Here is a 13,719-nt window from a genome sequence, read left to right as displayed (position 1 = left end):
TTTGTTCATTTTTCTATAATTATACTTATGCGCATACTATTGCGACTGAACGTGCGTCGCGGCTCCCCACCGAATATTACAAAGGATAAGCTAAAACGGACCAAATATTTGGACCCGATCAATGATTCGGGTTTCTTCGTGAATCGGCTGTGTCGTACATCCTCGAGTTCCCGAGGATCTGCAACTAAAATCATTACTTGACACTTGTCAACTGTCATGAATAGACACAGTGACAATATATTTGCCTCTATTTGGGTATATTCGAATTTTTCAAGTGAAAAAGTGTTGAAGAGCAATTTTTATTGCTTAATTCATACAAATATATTGGTTAATGAGGAAGAACAAATTTTACCCAAATTCCTAAATTATCTGAAAAAGTGAGCAGAATTTGGCAGATTGTTTCTAACGAAACTAATCATGGATATTTTTAAGTCATTACTTTCAAAACCAACAGAGAATAATGATGTGGCCTATTGTTAAAGAATATGAGCAGGTATTCATACAAATATGGCGATAGAGAGCTTGAATAAATATCCGAAATCTAATAAAATAGAAGGAAAAGAAAATAAGGTATTATACATAATTCTATTCTTGCAATTATCAATTTAAGAGTATTCATTGTTTTAGAGTTGACAAGCTATCAGATTTGTTGGAAGAAATAGTTGATGAAAAGATGTGGATGAAAATTATGAGAAATGAAAGACCTAACTCCAACAACTATCAACAAAAAATTTCTGTAGAATCTCATAAAAAAGCAGAAACATGAAAGACTTAATAGAGGAGGTCTGTATATGATGATAAATATTATAATACACAATTTATATCATCATGTGATCCAGATTGTGGTTTAGGATATTGTAGTCATTATTAAATATGCTTGCACAAATATAAATGTGAGTGTTCCACTAATAGCATCAAAGTTATATTGTGTAAGCATTTGCATGCTGTTACTATGTTCGGACAAAGAATAAATTCTGTTTAAGATGACGACAACAATTTAGAAATTAATGAGCCATCAACAAGTTAACTATAATGAAGATGGGGGACATTTTATAGATGAAACCATTTCTAGTTCACAAAATTTCACATCTATAAGCAATGACACAGAAAATGTAAGTTAAAAAAGCAAGCTCAATTCAAGTTTTTGTATAATTCATTATTTCAACTGTTTTAGGATTTGCTGAAATGTGTAAAACAATTGAAGACTCTCAATGCAGAAGGAAAGAGGAGATTATTTGCAACTATCAATGGAAAATTTTCCAAACATAGGGTCAATGCCAAGAAGAACTAACATCTAAGAAGTGAAAATTGAGAAGCAAATCTATTTCCCAAGAAAAAAATGAATAGTATGCATCTTCTATGAAAATGACTTTTCTCTAAATGCATATAAAATACCGTACGCAGACAGTGATTTGGAGACAGAAATGCAGCCCATTCCTTAGATAGAAGATTGAGGAGAAGAAGAAAATCCTGAATCCAAGTTATCTGAAGTCTGACAGTCCAAACAGAGTCCGGCAACCTAAGTTACTTTTGATGTGAGAAGAGAACCGAGAAGGTTATTTGTTCGATGTGCGAATGGCTGAGTCCTAGCACATAGTAAAGGATATAAGAAGAAGAAGAAATGCATATTCTTTTTTCATTTTTAGCAGAGACTACCAGAACTTCATAGCAAATAATTTAGAACATTGAAATGAGATTGACAAAAAAATCGAGGTAATAAATTCTAACTGAACCAGCATGTTACACATATAAGAGACGTACAATGTTCAAATGTGGATAGAAGAACCAGTCAATATCAAAATAAAATATGACATACATCCTTTACATAAATCAATGAAATTAATTATAATTAATATAATATAATTATATATAATTTTGAACAACTGTGAGTTTTCTTACAATAAACTACTTCCTGTATTGATTATACGATTTCATTTCCCATAACTCAATGAAAATGTATTCTCAACTGTATTGAACAGCCAAAATTCTCTATGCTGTAAAGAATTTGATACAGATTTTATTATATTTTCATTATATGCATTATATCCTAATCTGAAAATAAAATTACCTCATTAGCATTTTTAGTGATGGAGCGTCTGCCCAGTAATATCGTTAAACTATTCAGTATATTATTATAGAGTGCAAGAAAACCTAAAAATTAACAATTTGGATCTCTTATTAAAAAAAAAGAAATATTTAATTCATATTTATTATGATACAAGTGACAAAATTGGTCCTCCAATTTTTTTATCAATCATATACTTATTATTGTCCGAGTGTTTACTTAACCATAATCACTGAATGATATTACCCTTCTGTATTGAAACCCCAAGAGAAATCTTTTTTGAGATTCATGAGTGGTTTCTGAAAGATCTATATATAATAGTATAAGGGATGCTACAATCTGAAATAATCTTTTTCTTGCCCTGATCCTTCACATAACACATTGATTTGAAGTTTGAAATTATTATCAAGGTGAAATGTCAAACTAATCTATACTATATTAAACTCGTAAGCGCTCCTCCCACCGAAAATCGAACGATTTTGGACCGATTTTGCGGTCGAGTGTTCTCGGCTCTGGGAGAGATACGAGAAAAACTAAAAGTACGGAAAGAAAGAGAAAATGTCGAATTAACTAACGCGGATATTCCCGTTTCCCGATTTTTCGGGATTACCTGGGAATGAACGGATAAAGTTTGGGAAATTTCCCGACGAATTTCCAGATTCACGTCGACGTGAACGACCAATAGGAAAATACTACGATGTCCTTGGGTAGCAACGGGCCTAGCAACGTCCGCGGCAATTGACGTTTCTAGAATATTTAGGTTTTATATTATTTTTACTGTGTCCATTAGAGGGCTCTTGATGAATAGAACTATTTGAAATATGAATAACTGTATAATAAAATCAAGGATCAATCTAATAATCTATTCAAAATATTCTGACGTTTTAACCAATTCTGTGCTCATTCATGAAATCGTCGAAATACAGAATGAAAATGGGAAACGTCAGATGATATTTTAATGGAAATGTTGAAATTTGGACGAATCGAGAGGAAATATACAAGAAAAGATGAATCAGATGCGATTTATATCCCTTTTTCCATGTATATTTTATGATATTTTCAAGCGGAATCGTTTTGTGTCAGTGGAAAGCTTGGTTTGCCAGAAGCCTCTACAGGAGTCATTTGGTTATTTGAAAAGTTTTTAACGAGAAATTTGAGGAAATAATAGACTACACCTGTATGTACCGCCCTTTTATGATGGTATTTTTGCGTTTTGTTGATATTTTCATGGAAATTGGTCAAATCTTGAAGCATTCCGTTTCATGTGAATTGTTAAGGTAAATATATCATTTTGGAAAGATATCAGCATTTGAGGCGAAAAAAACTGGTAGGTAGAGATATTTTAATTCGATTTCCCTTATATTTAACGATTTTTCAAACGAAATTCATGAATTTATAGAATCTCTGTCACCAGTTATTTTGACATTATTCCTATAAGGAGCACAAATGCACATAATTATGCAAAGGCATTGTGGCCGGGTCGTTAGGGATGCGGTCGTACAATCTGAGGTCTCTTTTGGGATGCGAGTTCAAATCTTGCAGCAGGTGATAATTTTTTTTTTCTTAATTTTTCGCCAGTTATTAATTTTTATATTATTTGGCGGTGAATGCTTCGGATTATTGAAATGGATCAATTTTTTGTTTAGTCTATTGTGTGAATGATTTCGTAGTATACACATATAATTATGTTTTTCCGATTTTCAAAGTACATATAAGAATAACGATTATACATTGTTTTTTTTCAAGTTGCCTATTGGAGGTTTTTCGATAAATTGACCATATTATACAGGGTGTACAATTTTCGAGCGCCAATTATGCTTTTCTGTAAAATTGAAAACTTATGAAATCTGAAAATTGAAATTTCAAGTTAGATTTCTCTCACATAATTTGCGAAGATATACGTGCGATGAATAACGTTTATACAGAGTGTACAATTTCCGAAATGTCTCTGGAGAACTGAAAACTTTTCTTATAGTTGTCATGTTAGCTCTATAGGTTATCATTCAATTGCATAATTCTTGAAGGTATACAGGTGGGGATTGACGATTATATACAGGGTGTACAATTTTCAAGCGCCAATTATACATTTCTGGAAAATCGAGACCTTATGAAATCTGGAAATTGGAATAAGAGCTTTAGATTTGTTTTCTCTTGCATAATTTGCGAAGATATACGTGCGATGAATACTTTTTATACAGTGCGATATCGATTTTACAGGAGATATGGAAGTATTTATGAATGAATTGAAATATAGATCTATGGGCTATATTGATCAACCTAAAAGGTAGATCTATGGGTTATGATGATCTACCTACAAGGTAGATCTATGGACAACATTGATCTACCTACAAGGTAGATCTGTGGGCAACATTGATCTACCTACAAGGTAGATCTATGGACAACATTGATCTACCTATTAGGTAGATCTACAGGATATATTGATCTACCTACAAGGTAGATCTATGGGCGTACTAGTATACTATATTAAACTCGTAAGCGCTCCTCCCACCGAAAATCGAACGATTTTGGACCGATTTTGCGGTCGAGTGTTCTCGGCTCTGGGAGAGATACGAGAAAAACTAAAAGTACGGAAAGAAAGAGAAAATGTCGAATTAACTCCCGCGGATATTCCCGTTTCCCGATTTTTCGGGATTACCTGGGAATGAACGGATAAAGTTTGGGAAATTTCCCGACGAATTTCCAGATTCACGTCGACGTGAACGACCAATAGGAAAATACTACGATGTCCTTGGGTAGCAACGGGCCTAGCAACGTCCGCGGCAATTGACGTTTCTAGAATATTTAGGTTTTATATTATTTTTACTGTGTCCATTAGAGGGCTCTTGATGAATAGAACTATTTGAAATATGAATAACTGTATAATAAAATCAAGGATCAATCTAATAATCTATTCAAAATATTCTGACGTTTTAACCAATTCTGTGCTCATTCATGAAATCGTCGAAATACAGAATGAAAATGGGAAACGTCAGATGATATTTTAATGGAAATGTTGAAATTTGGACGAATCGAGAGGTAATATGCAAGAAAAGATGAATCAGATGCGATTTATATCCCTTTTTCCATGTATATTTTATGATATTTTCAAGCGGAATCGTTTTGTGTCAGTGGAAAGCTTGGTTTGCCAGAAGCCTCTACAGGAGTCATTTGGTTATTTGAAAAGTTTTTAACGAGAAATTTGAGAAAATAATAGACTACACCTGTATGTACCGCCCTTTTATGATGGTATTTTTGCGTTTTGTTGATATTTTCATGGAAATTGGTCAAATCCTGAAGCATTCCGTTTCATGTGAATTGTCAAGGTAAATATATCATTTTGGAAAGATATCAGCATTTGAGTCGAAGAAAACTGGTAGGTAGAGATATTTTAATTCGATTTCCTTTATATTTAACGATTTTTTAAACGAAATTCATGAAAATTCATCAATTTATAGAATCTCTGTCACCAGTTATTTTGACATTTTTCCTATAAGAAGCACAAATGCACCTAATTATGCAAAGGCATTGTGGCCGGGTCGTTATGGATGCGGTCGCACAATCTGAGGTCTCTTTTGGGATGCGAGTTCAAATCTTGCAGCAGGTGATAATTTTTTTTTTCTTAATTTTTCGCCAGTTATTAATTTTTATATTATTTGGCGGTGAATGCTTCGGATTATTGAAATGGATCAATTTTTTGTTTAGTCTATTGTGTGAATGATTTCGTAGTATATACATATAATTATGTTTTTCCGATTTTCAAAGATCATATAAGAATAACGATTATACATTGTTTTTTTTCAAGTTGCCTATTGGAGGTTTTTCGATAAATTGACCATATTATACAGGGTGTACAATTTTCGAGCGCCAATTATGCTTTTCTGTAAAATTGAAAACTTATGAAATCTGAAAATTGAAATTTCAAGTTAGATTTCTCTCACATAATTTGCGAAGATATACGTGCGATGAATAACGTTTATACAGAGTGTACAATTTCCGAGATGTCTCTGGAGAACTGAAAACTTTTCTTATAGTTGTCATGTTAGCTCTATAGGTTATCATTCAATCGCATAATTCTTGAAGGTATACAGGTGGGGATTGACGATTATATACAGGGTGTACAATTTTCAAGCGCCAATTATACATTTCTGGAAAATCGAGACCTTATGAAATCTGGAAATTGGAATAAGAGCTTTAGATTTGTTTTCTCTTGCATAATTTGCGAAGATATACGTGCGATGAATATTTTTTATACAGTGCGATATCGATTTTACAGGAGATATGGAAGTATTTATGAATGAATTAAAATATGGATCTATGGGCTATATTGATCAACCTAAAAGGTAGATCTATGGGCTATGATGATCTACCTACAAGGTAGATCTATGGACAACATTGATCTACCTACAAGGTAGATCTGTGGGCAACATTGATCTACCTACAAGGTAGATCTATGGACAACATTGATCTACCTATTAGGTAGATCTACAGGATATATTGATCTACCTACAAGGTAGATCTATGGGCGTACTAGTCTTGATATGAAACAAGCTAGTAGTATTTTTAAAAATCCATTTCTAGATATTTTAATGTCATTTCTTAAAGTTCAATCCATTATTACAAATAATAAATTTCTCAATTCACATAAAATAATTATAAGAAGCTTTAATTTGAATACTTATTCATAGTAACAAAAGGGCACTTTCAATTCAATCTCATCATACAAACTTCTCTTTCATATTATCAAATCACATTAATTGATCAATCTACAAATAAATATAATAATAATAAACAACTTCTATCATATTCGCATCAATGGTCACTTTAGTTCTATGTTGTGTAGCCTTTAGAAAAGTTTCCTTGGAAATTTTTGCAGTCTTTCCCTTATTGGCACTAGTTCAGTTCTGTATAGTGTGTTTATATTCAAAAATTGGTCTGCAGAAGATTTTGTATATTTTTGTAGCTGTTGATATAATAATACCAAATTTCATCTACAAAGAAAGCTCAATTAAAGACGAATTTTGGAAAATTCTACATATATACTGTTTCATTCCACTCCGCAATTAAAATGGGAAACAACAGAAAATGTAAATTTTGTTGTTGTTTGGAACAAAATAACATCAACGTCAAAATCGTATTTGAAGGGAATTCTCGACATTCTCGCGCATGACAGTTACTTTTCATTTAGGATCTTTGGGAGTACCCGTAACTCATGAGCTTCGGGTCCAAATATTTGGTCCGTTTTAGCTTATCCTATATTACAAACATCATTGTGTATGTTGCGAATTCCAGCTGTTGGATTCAGTCCACACAAAGTCGTGGGACGGATTGCTGATTTTCAGGTATAATTGGTGGCTGGCGTTTGCGTAATTTCCTTTAATTTTTCTTCCCGTGATCCTATTTCCTCCTTTATCGTGGCCTTCCCATCTGTGGTAAGTCTTCCTTACAGGCCCAAGGAAGTGAAGGGTTTACTTGTTTTCCTTGCAACCCTTTAATTTTCTTCAGATTCTTTGAGAAAGTATCAGTATGCCTCAGATTTGTCCTGTCTGTTCTAATATTACTGAAGGCGCTGGTCCGACGCATCAGTGCTCTGTATGTAGAAAACTTTTTCATTTAAGATTCGTTAATTTATCGGAAACGGAGGTCGATTATATGAGGGATTCTAACACTAAATGGCGGTGCCTCACTTGTGATTCTCGTGAACGAACTCTTCGTGGCAAGTCTCAGGGAGATCAATCAATCACTATGGAGCATTTTACGCTCCTTATGCAGCAAATAACGACAATTGCGGAAGAAGTCAAATCCATAAGAGATAACCAGGCTGTGTTGGTTGAGGAACTCGCAAAGTGCCGTACTACACCAGGGAACCATTCTTCTGTTCTGTCTGAGCATAGGAATGAGATCGATGAATGCCATGCTAAAATAGCTGCGCAAGATGATCGTCAGTCAAGTCTTAGCAGACATTTTGAGAAAGTCCAGCAGGAAGTCAATGTTTTGGGAAGCTCTTCTCCTCGTGGGGGACCGCAGTCTGTCATATCGTCGTTTAATTTGATCCTAAATAATGTTCCGAAAAATTCGTCCGTGGAAGGTGGTAATCGGAAGGCATCGTATATTTTGCGCTCAATTGGGGAAATGTGTCTGTTCAAACGATTAGAACAAAACGTCTGGGTAGGATTTCGAATTCGAGGACAAGAGTCACTCTCCAGAGTGCTATGGATGTGATGTCTTTGCTGGGGAATAAGAAAAAATTACTGAACAATGAAACTTATAAACGTGTTACTGTCACGAATGATAAAACACCAATCCAACTTGCCGAAATGCAGTGCCTACGGAAGGAGCTCAAAACCAGAGAGGCGAAAAGTGAAAGAGACATAACTATCAAGTATAAAAAGGCATTCCATCTATCGATCATTGAGTTGCTTCTTTAAAAAACTAGCCCTTACAGTGAATGAGTGGAAATTTATTTACACCAATGGTCAATCCCTTCAAAGCTCAAAACTTTCTGAATTTTTGGTCTTCGTACAGTCGTATAAACCCTTTATCATTTTCATTTCCGAATTCTGGCTCCAACCCTCTGTAGCAGACTCTGTTGTTAATATTTCAAATTACCAGCTTTATAGAGCTGACAGTACTACCACAAAAGGACATGGACGAGTTTGCATTTATTGAGGGAAATTTCCTTTTTTTTTTCTACAATCTCTGCCCATCGCGTTGATGTTTCTGGAATTGATAACATCTTCGTTGATATCATGTTTGGTAGTTTCCAGTTAACTATAGGCTGTGTTTATCGTCCGAGAGCCAGCCAATTTGACAGTATATTTTCTGCCCATTTGGCCTCCCTATCTAGAGAGAAAAAGAATCTGCTTATTGTAATAAGCAGATTCTATTTCTCTCTAGATGAAGTCTCCTGTAGGAGACTTCAACCTTCCTAACATCGATTGGCCTCTTGGCGGCTGCCTGCCTATCTGATCGCCTTCATATTTTTATGCAGAGATAGTCCTTGATTCGAGTCTTGTTCAGCTTGTGACCGGCCCCACTAGATTCCGAGCCGATCAGAATTCATCTCTGTTGGATTTGATATTGGTTAATGATGAAGACCTTATCTCAGATATCAACTGTTTACCCCCATTTGGAAAATCTGACCATTTAACACTTGAATCAAAAATTCAGTTTACTACATCGAAGAAGACCAACATTGTCAGGAGAATGATTAAGTCCATCGATTGTGATTCAAGTTTGAATAATATTCCTAAAATTGAAGAAATAATGTTGCGCGGTTGTGAACATATCCAGCCCCATTTTTTCTGAAGATATTTTCTGAATGTTTTATTATTTTGTCTTAAAGTTCATTAGCCAATATAAATGGAAAATATGAAGAAACTAGTGTGTAGTGAAGCAACGGTTATTTGAATAATATGTATTTCGGCAAAGTATTATTGTTTTCAATTCATAATAATCATTCTTCTTAAATGTTATTTTAAAATTTTTTTAATTATGTATAATCCATTCACCAGGTCAGAGGGGTGCTCAGCTTAAATATGAAGATATTTTCCAACCTTTTATTAAATTCCTATTATTTGGATTTGTTTCTAAATATCAAAAATATTCAGTAATACTGAGAAAAAAATTATGTTCATTTTTCATCATATTTTTTTCCTCAATAAATATCACAAGTATTCACGAAATACTTCTGGTTACCTACATTTGAAACGAATGTTTTAGAGGGCGCAGCCTACCCTTAAATAGGGATCAACTGATGAACCATAGAATAGAGCGCTGACATCACGTGCGTCTAAAAATAAATTTTAGGCGGGAAGACTCGACGACAATGTTTTTATTATCAATTATCGTGGAAAGATGCGATAATTGCGATCCTTATTTCATCAACTTTCTGTATTTTGATTAGGGCACTAATATAGCTGTGATTGATTAATAGGTACTGACATGTTAGTTTGAATTATGGATCCTATTAGTTTTTCTGGAGACGACGATAATATAATTGAATTCCAAAAAAATACCTTGCAATTCGAAAAGGAACAAGAAGAGAGATGGACATCATTTTTTTCAAAACATTCAGTTGATATGGACTTGGAGTCTATTCCATCTGTTGGTATATATGAAGTCCGAAATGACTTCGATTCAAAAAGCGATGAGAACTCCTCAGTTGACCAATCTGACGAAATAATTGAATGCAAAAACAATGTAGAAGTAGCAAATGTGAGTAAAAATAATAGAAAAAAAGGGTTTCCTAAAAAAGTACCTACAGTCATAAGGGTAAATGATGAAAAAACTGATTCCTTACTTGAGCAGTCTGAAGAAATAATTAAATCAGAAAGTCATGAAGTACTTGAAAATATTGAAACCATCAAGAAAAATAAACTACCTAAAATAGTTCCTAAAAATAAAATAATAGGGTCAGATATATTATCAGTCAATGCAATTGAAAAAAGCAATACAAACTTTATTGTCGAACAATCGAAAAGAATCATTGAAACTGAAAGCAATGACGGAGAAAATGTAGGAAAAAAGAACAATAAAAAGGAGGTCTGTCAAATGATATCTACAGTTACAAATAGTTATTCTAAAGGATGTGGATATCAATTAAAATTATCAGATAATATGTCACAAATAGTAATCCAAAAAGTGCTGGTAAATTTTATTGAAGGTGAATTGAAAAGTAGATTAGGATATTATTTTGTTTTCTTATATAGCTCTTGCATACAAAGAGACAAAAATCAGGGCCTATGGAGAGATGTATTTGTGAAGGAGCTTATTAAGGTGGGAAAAAAAGTGAATAACAAGGACATTCTTACATACATACAAAGAATTTTTGATCCTGCTAAACCTATAAATTCTAAAGCTCTTATTGATACAGTAGAAAATAAATATAAAAGTGAACTAAGATCATATTTTGAAAGAGCATATGATAGTGATCATTCTTCTGATGAGGAAATTTGGAATAAGATACATTTGGAATGGAATAGATTGAATAAAAATATTCCTGAAAAATGTCTTTGTATATATCATAGACAACTATTTGGGTATGTATTGCTAAACTACTACTATATACAGGGTGTGTCAATAGTATAAGTACTTGATCGGTCGCTAACTCCTGTAAAATTTGGTCTGGGAGAATGATTCCAATTTTGACTAATTCAACATCAGTCAGCGCATAAGCTTGAATTATTTTTGAGCCTACAGGCTGGTCTGAAAGTTGTGAAACACAATACGTCCCTGGTTTTTCAAATGGCAATGCCAAATTTCAATATCATACTCATGATCTCTAGGAAATTCTGATTTCAAAATACCCCACTTGTATCATTTATGTGTGGTACTTTTTGATGTAGGCTACTTTTTTTTGAAAAATTTCATGATCATAATGGTTTAAACTAAAGATCTTGAAAACCCTTCAAGATAATTGTTTTGAATTCCCAAAAAAATTTTCAAGTCTTCTGCAAATTTACAGATCAGTCTACATGAGGTCCAAAAGCCACTGCAATTTTTGAAAAATGACCTTTGAAGAATTTCAATACCTAAGTCCATTTTTTCATGCGCCCAATTTTTTTTCCTTTCGGATAGCCTAGTGAGCTGTCTTCTTTTTATTGTCTAGATGTGTCTAAGATGAATAATTGAATAATTTTCAAATTGCTTCGCATTTCATGTTTCTTCCTGGGGGTAGTAGTATACTTTTCACACATACAATTTCACAGGGATAAGATTACTTAATATCTACTAGTAATATCAATGAAATATAAGCGAAATCAAAGAAATCATCAAAATAATTGAAAACATGCATTTTGAGAAAATGAAATTAAGATCTCGTCAAATAATAGAACATAGTCTGAATTCTCTTATATTTTTCAAAATGACTGCATATTTTCATCTGAAAAAATCTCATCAATATTTATCGCTCAAATGATCTGTTCAGATGTCTGCAAACTTTTTTAATAATTTCAATATGATTGTGAAAAAAGTTTGCTAACATCTGAGCAGATCATATGAGAGATGAATATTGAATTTTTAAAGTTTGTGTTGTCAACTCTTTGCTATGATGCTGATGTACTTATTCTAATTGTGGGTATTCATTTTATTCCTAATAAGAATTGATTTTGGTGGTTTTCAATTAAATTTTCATGTGTTATATTCATGTTCATTGGCATTTATTTGAAATAATCATTTAATAATGAATTTTATAGTGTACAATCAAATGTTTGTGATTCAATCTCAAAATTTGTAAAAGGTTTATTTTAACAGTCTGGCAACGACAATTTCCTTCATTCGCTGACATCTTGCCATTGATAAAATAAAAAAAATAAACTCCTATATTTCTTGACATCTTAGTCTGTATTCTCCATTTTGAATGATATCTCGAGATTATTTACATTTATTATTCAAGGAGAATATGGTTAATCAAAATGAATAACTTTCTTCATAATATCTACTTGAAGCTATAACAAAAATCATTCTGCAAAACTCAGGAAATACTTAATTTTTTTGATGAACCAAATGACCTCAAAAGTTGAAACTGATAAGTTTGTACATACAATAAAATATTCGATTTTTTTTTTCAGTCCTATTTCAATCATTAATTCTTAATTTTTATTGATGTTGTAATGGATGCTTATAAATGTTGAAAGAGTAATACAAACACATTTATCTGAAGCAAGTGATGAAAATTGAAAACGACTTCTTCCTAGTGAAGATCATATAATGAAGAAAGACAGTTGAAGGCCTAAACTGTTTTATAATGTTTACTTGGGTCCATCAAGTGGAGTTGAGTATATTCAATATCAATATCAAATATATCAAATATGGAACTTATGTTTATTTTGTAAAAATTCAGTGTATAATGTCTCATTTTTTTATGTTTTCCTAATAAAACTTCATTTTTTAATTATTATTTCCAATAGAAAATCCTTTGAAATCATTGAAAAAAATTGAATTTATAAATTTATATCTTACTCAATATTTCGAAAACCATAATAATATTTGAGAAGCATTATTGAAGAAGAAAAATCAAACACTACGTTAACAAAAAAATTTATTTTTTATTTTCAGAGATGACTAATGAATCTTGGAGTTTGGTACATCCATTAGTACGTTAAATATTCATTTATATTTTTTATTTATTCAACATTAGCAAGAATTACAATTACAAGGATTCATAAAAAAAAAAAGAAGAAATTTACAATTGATAATGAACATAAACTATCAGATAAAACTCTTAAATATCAACAATATCACATAAAATAAACAACTCAGTAATTTCTACATAGGTACAAATATTCTTTCTTTAAAACAACTTGGGAAATGTTGAAAATGTCAATAAAGAAATGTGCTAGTCATAAAACCGCATGGTTCTAAAAAAAATGGAGTTATTACATTATCTCAGTGAACACGAACAAGAAACACGTATATTTCGAATACTCTGTGGCAGACTGTGTTTTCTAATAGTTGTGATGATGATAGTGATCAAATTGTTTGTGAGTTATGAATAGTAAGATCTGATTGATAGATTCTACTAACTGCTTCATTAAAATTCTCTGGGGTCATCGAAATTTCAACAATTAATTATTATTATGACCATTCATTTTAAGATATTTGTTCATTTTTCTATAATTATACTTATGCGCATACTATTGCGACTGAACGTGCGT

The 13,719-nt window shown here is 32.4% G+C and overlaps 1 protein-coding gene and 1 long non-coding RNA gene across 7 annotated transcripts; both read left to right on the top strand.

Annotated features, from left to right (window-relative positions):
• The first annotated feature begins 153 nt into the window (after window positions 1–153).
• On the top strand, window positions 154–1,883 carry LOC123682019. 6 transcript variants are annotated; one of them, XR_006747760.1, is made up of 5 exons: window positions 154–377; window positions 433–570; window positions 628–1,112; window positions 1,175–1,346; window positions 1,647–1,883. It is a non-coding gene; the product is annotated as an uncharacterized LOC123682019 (long non-coding RNA). The 6 variants fall into 6 exon arrangements; XR_006747763.1 differs by having other exon boundaries at window positions 159–570; window positions 628–929; window positions 984–1,112; XR_006747762.1 differs by having other exon boundaries at window positions 162–570; window positions 628–893; window positions 967–1,112.
• Window positions 1,884–9,789: 7,906 nt separating this feature from the next.
• On the top strand, window positions 9,790–12,956 carry LOC123682018. The gene is made up of 2 exons (XM_045620392.1): window positions 9,790–11,103; window positions 12,634–12,956. The coding sequence occupies exons 1-2, from the start codon at window positions 10,022–10,024 to the stop codon at window positions 12,656–12,658; spliced, it is 1,107 nt and encodes a 368-aa protein (XP_045476348.1). The 5' UTR covers window positions 9,790–10,021; the 3' UTR covers window positions 12,659–12,956.
• The last annotated feature ends 763 nt before the right edge of the window (window positions 12,957–13,719 follow it).

This window comes from Harmonia axyridis, chromosome 6, assembly GCF_914767665.1.
Source record: "Harmonia axyridis chromosome 6, icHarAxyr1.1, whole genome shotgun sequence".
Classification (NCBI taxonomy): domain Eukaryota; kingdom Metazoa; phylum Arthropoda; class Insecta; order Coleoptera; family Coccinellidae; genus Harmonia; species Harmonia axyridis.
This window is presented reverse-complemented; position numbering and strand designations above follow the sequence as displayed.

What these genes read in the sequence shown, in the direction of transcription:
- LOC123682018 (XM_045620392.1), top strand. Translation starts at nt 10,022, where the DNA reads ATGGATCCTATTAGTTTTTCTGGAGACGACGATAATATAATTGAATTC. An exon ending in TATCATAGACAACTATTTGG is followed by an intron (nt 11,104 to 12,633) that starts GTATGTATTGCT and finishes TTTTTTTTTCAG; the next exon opens with TCCTATTTCAATCATTAATT.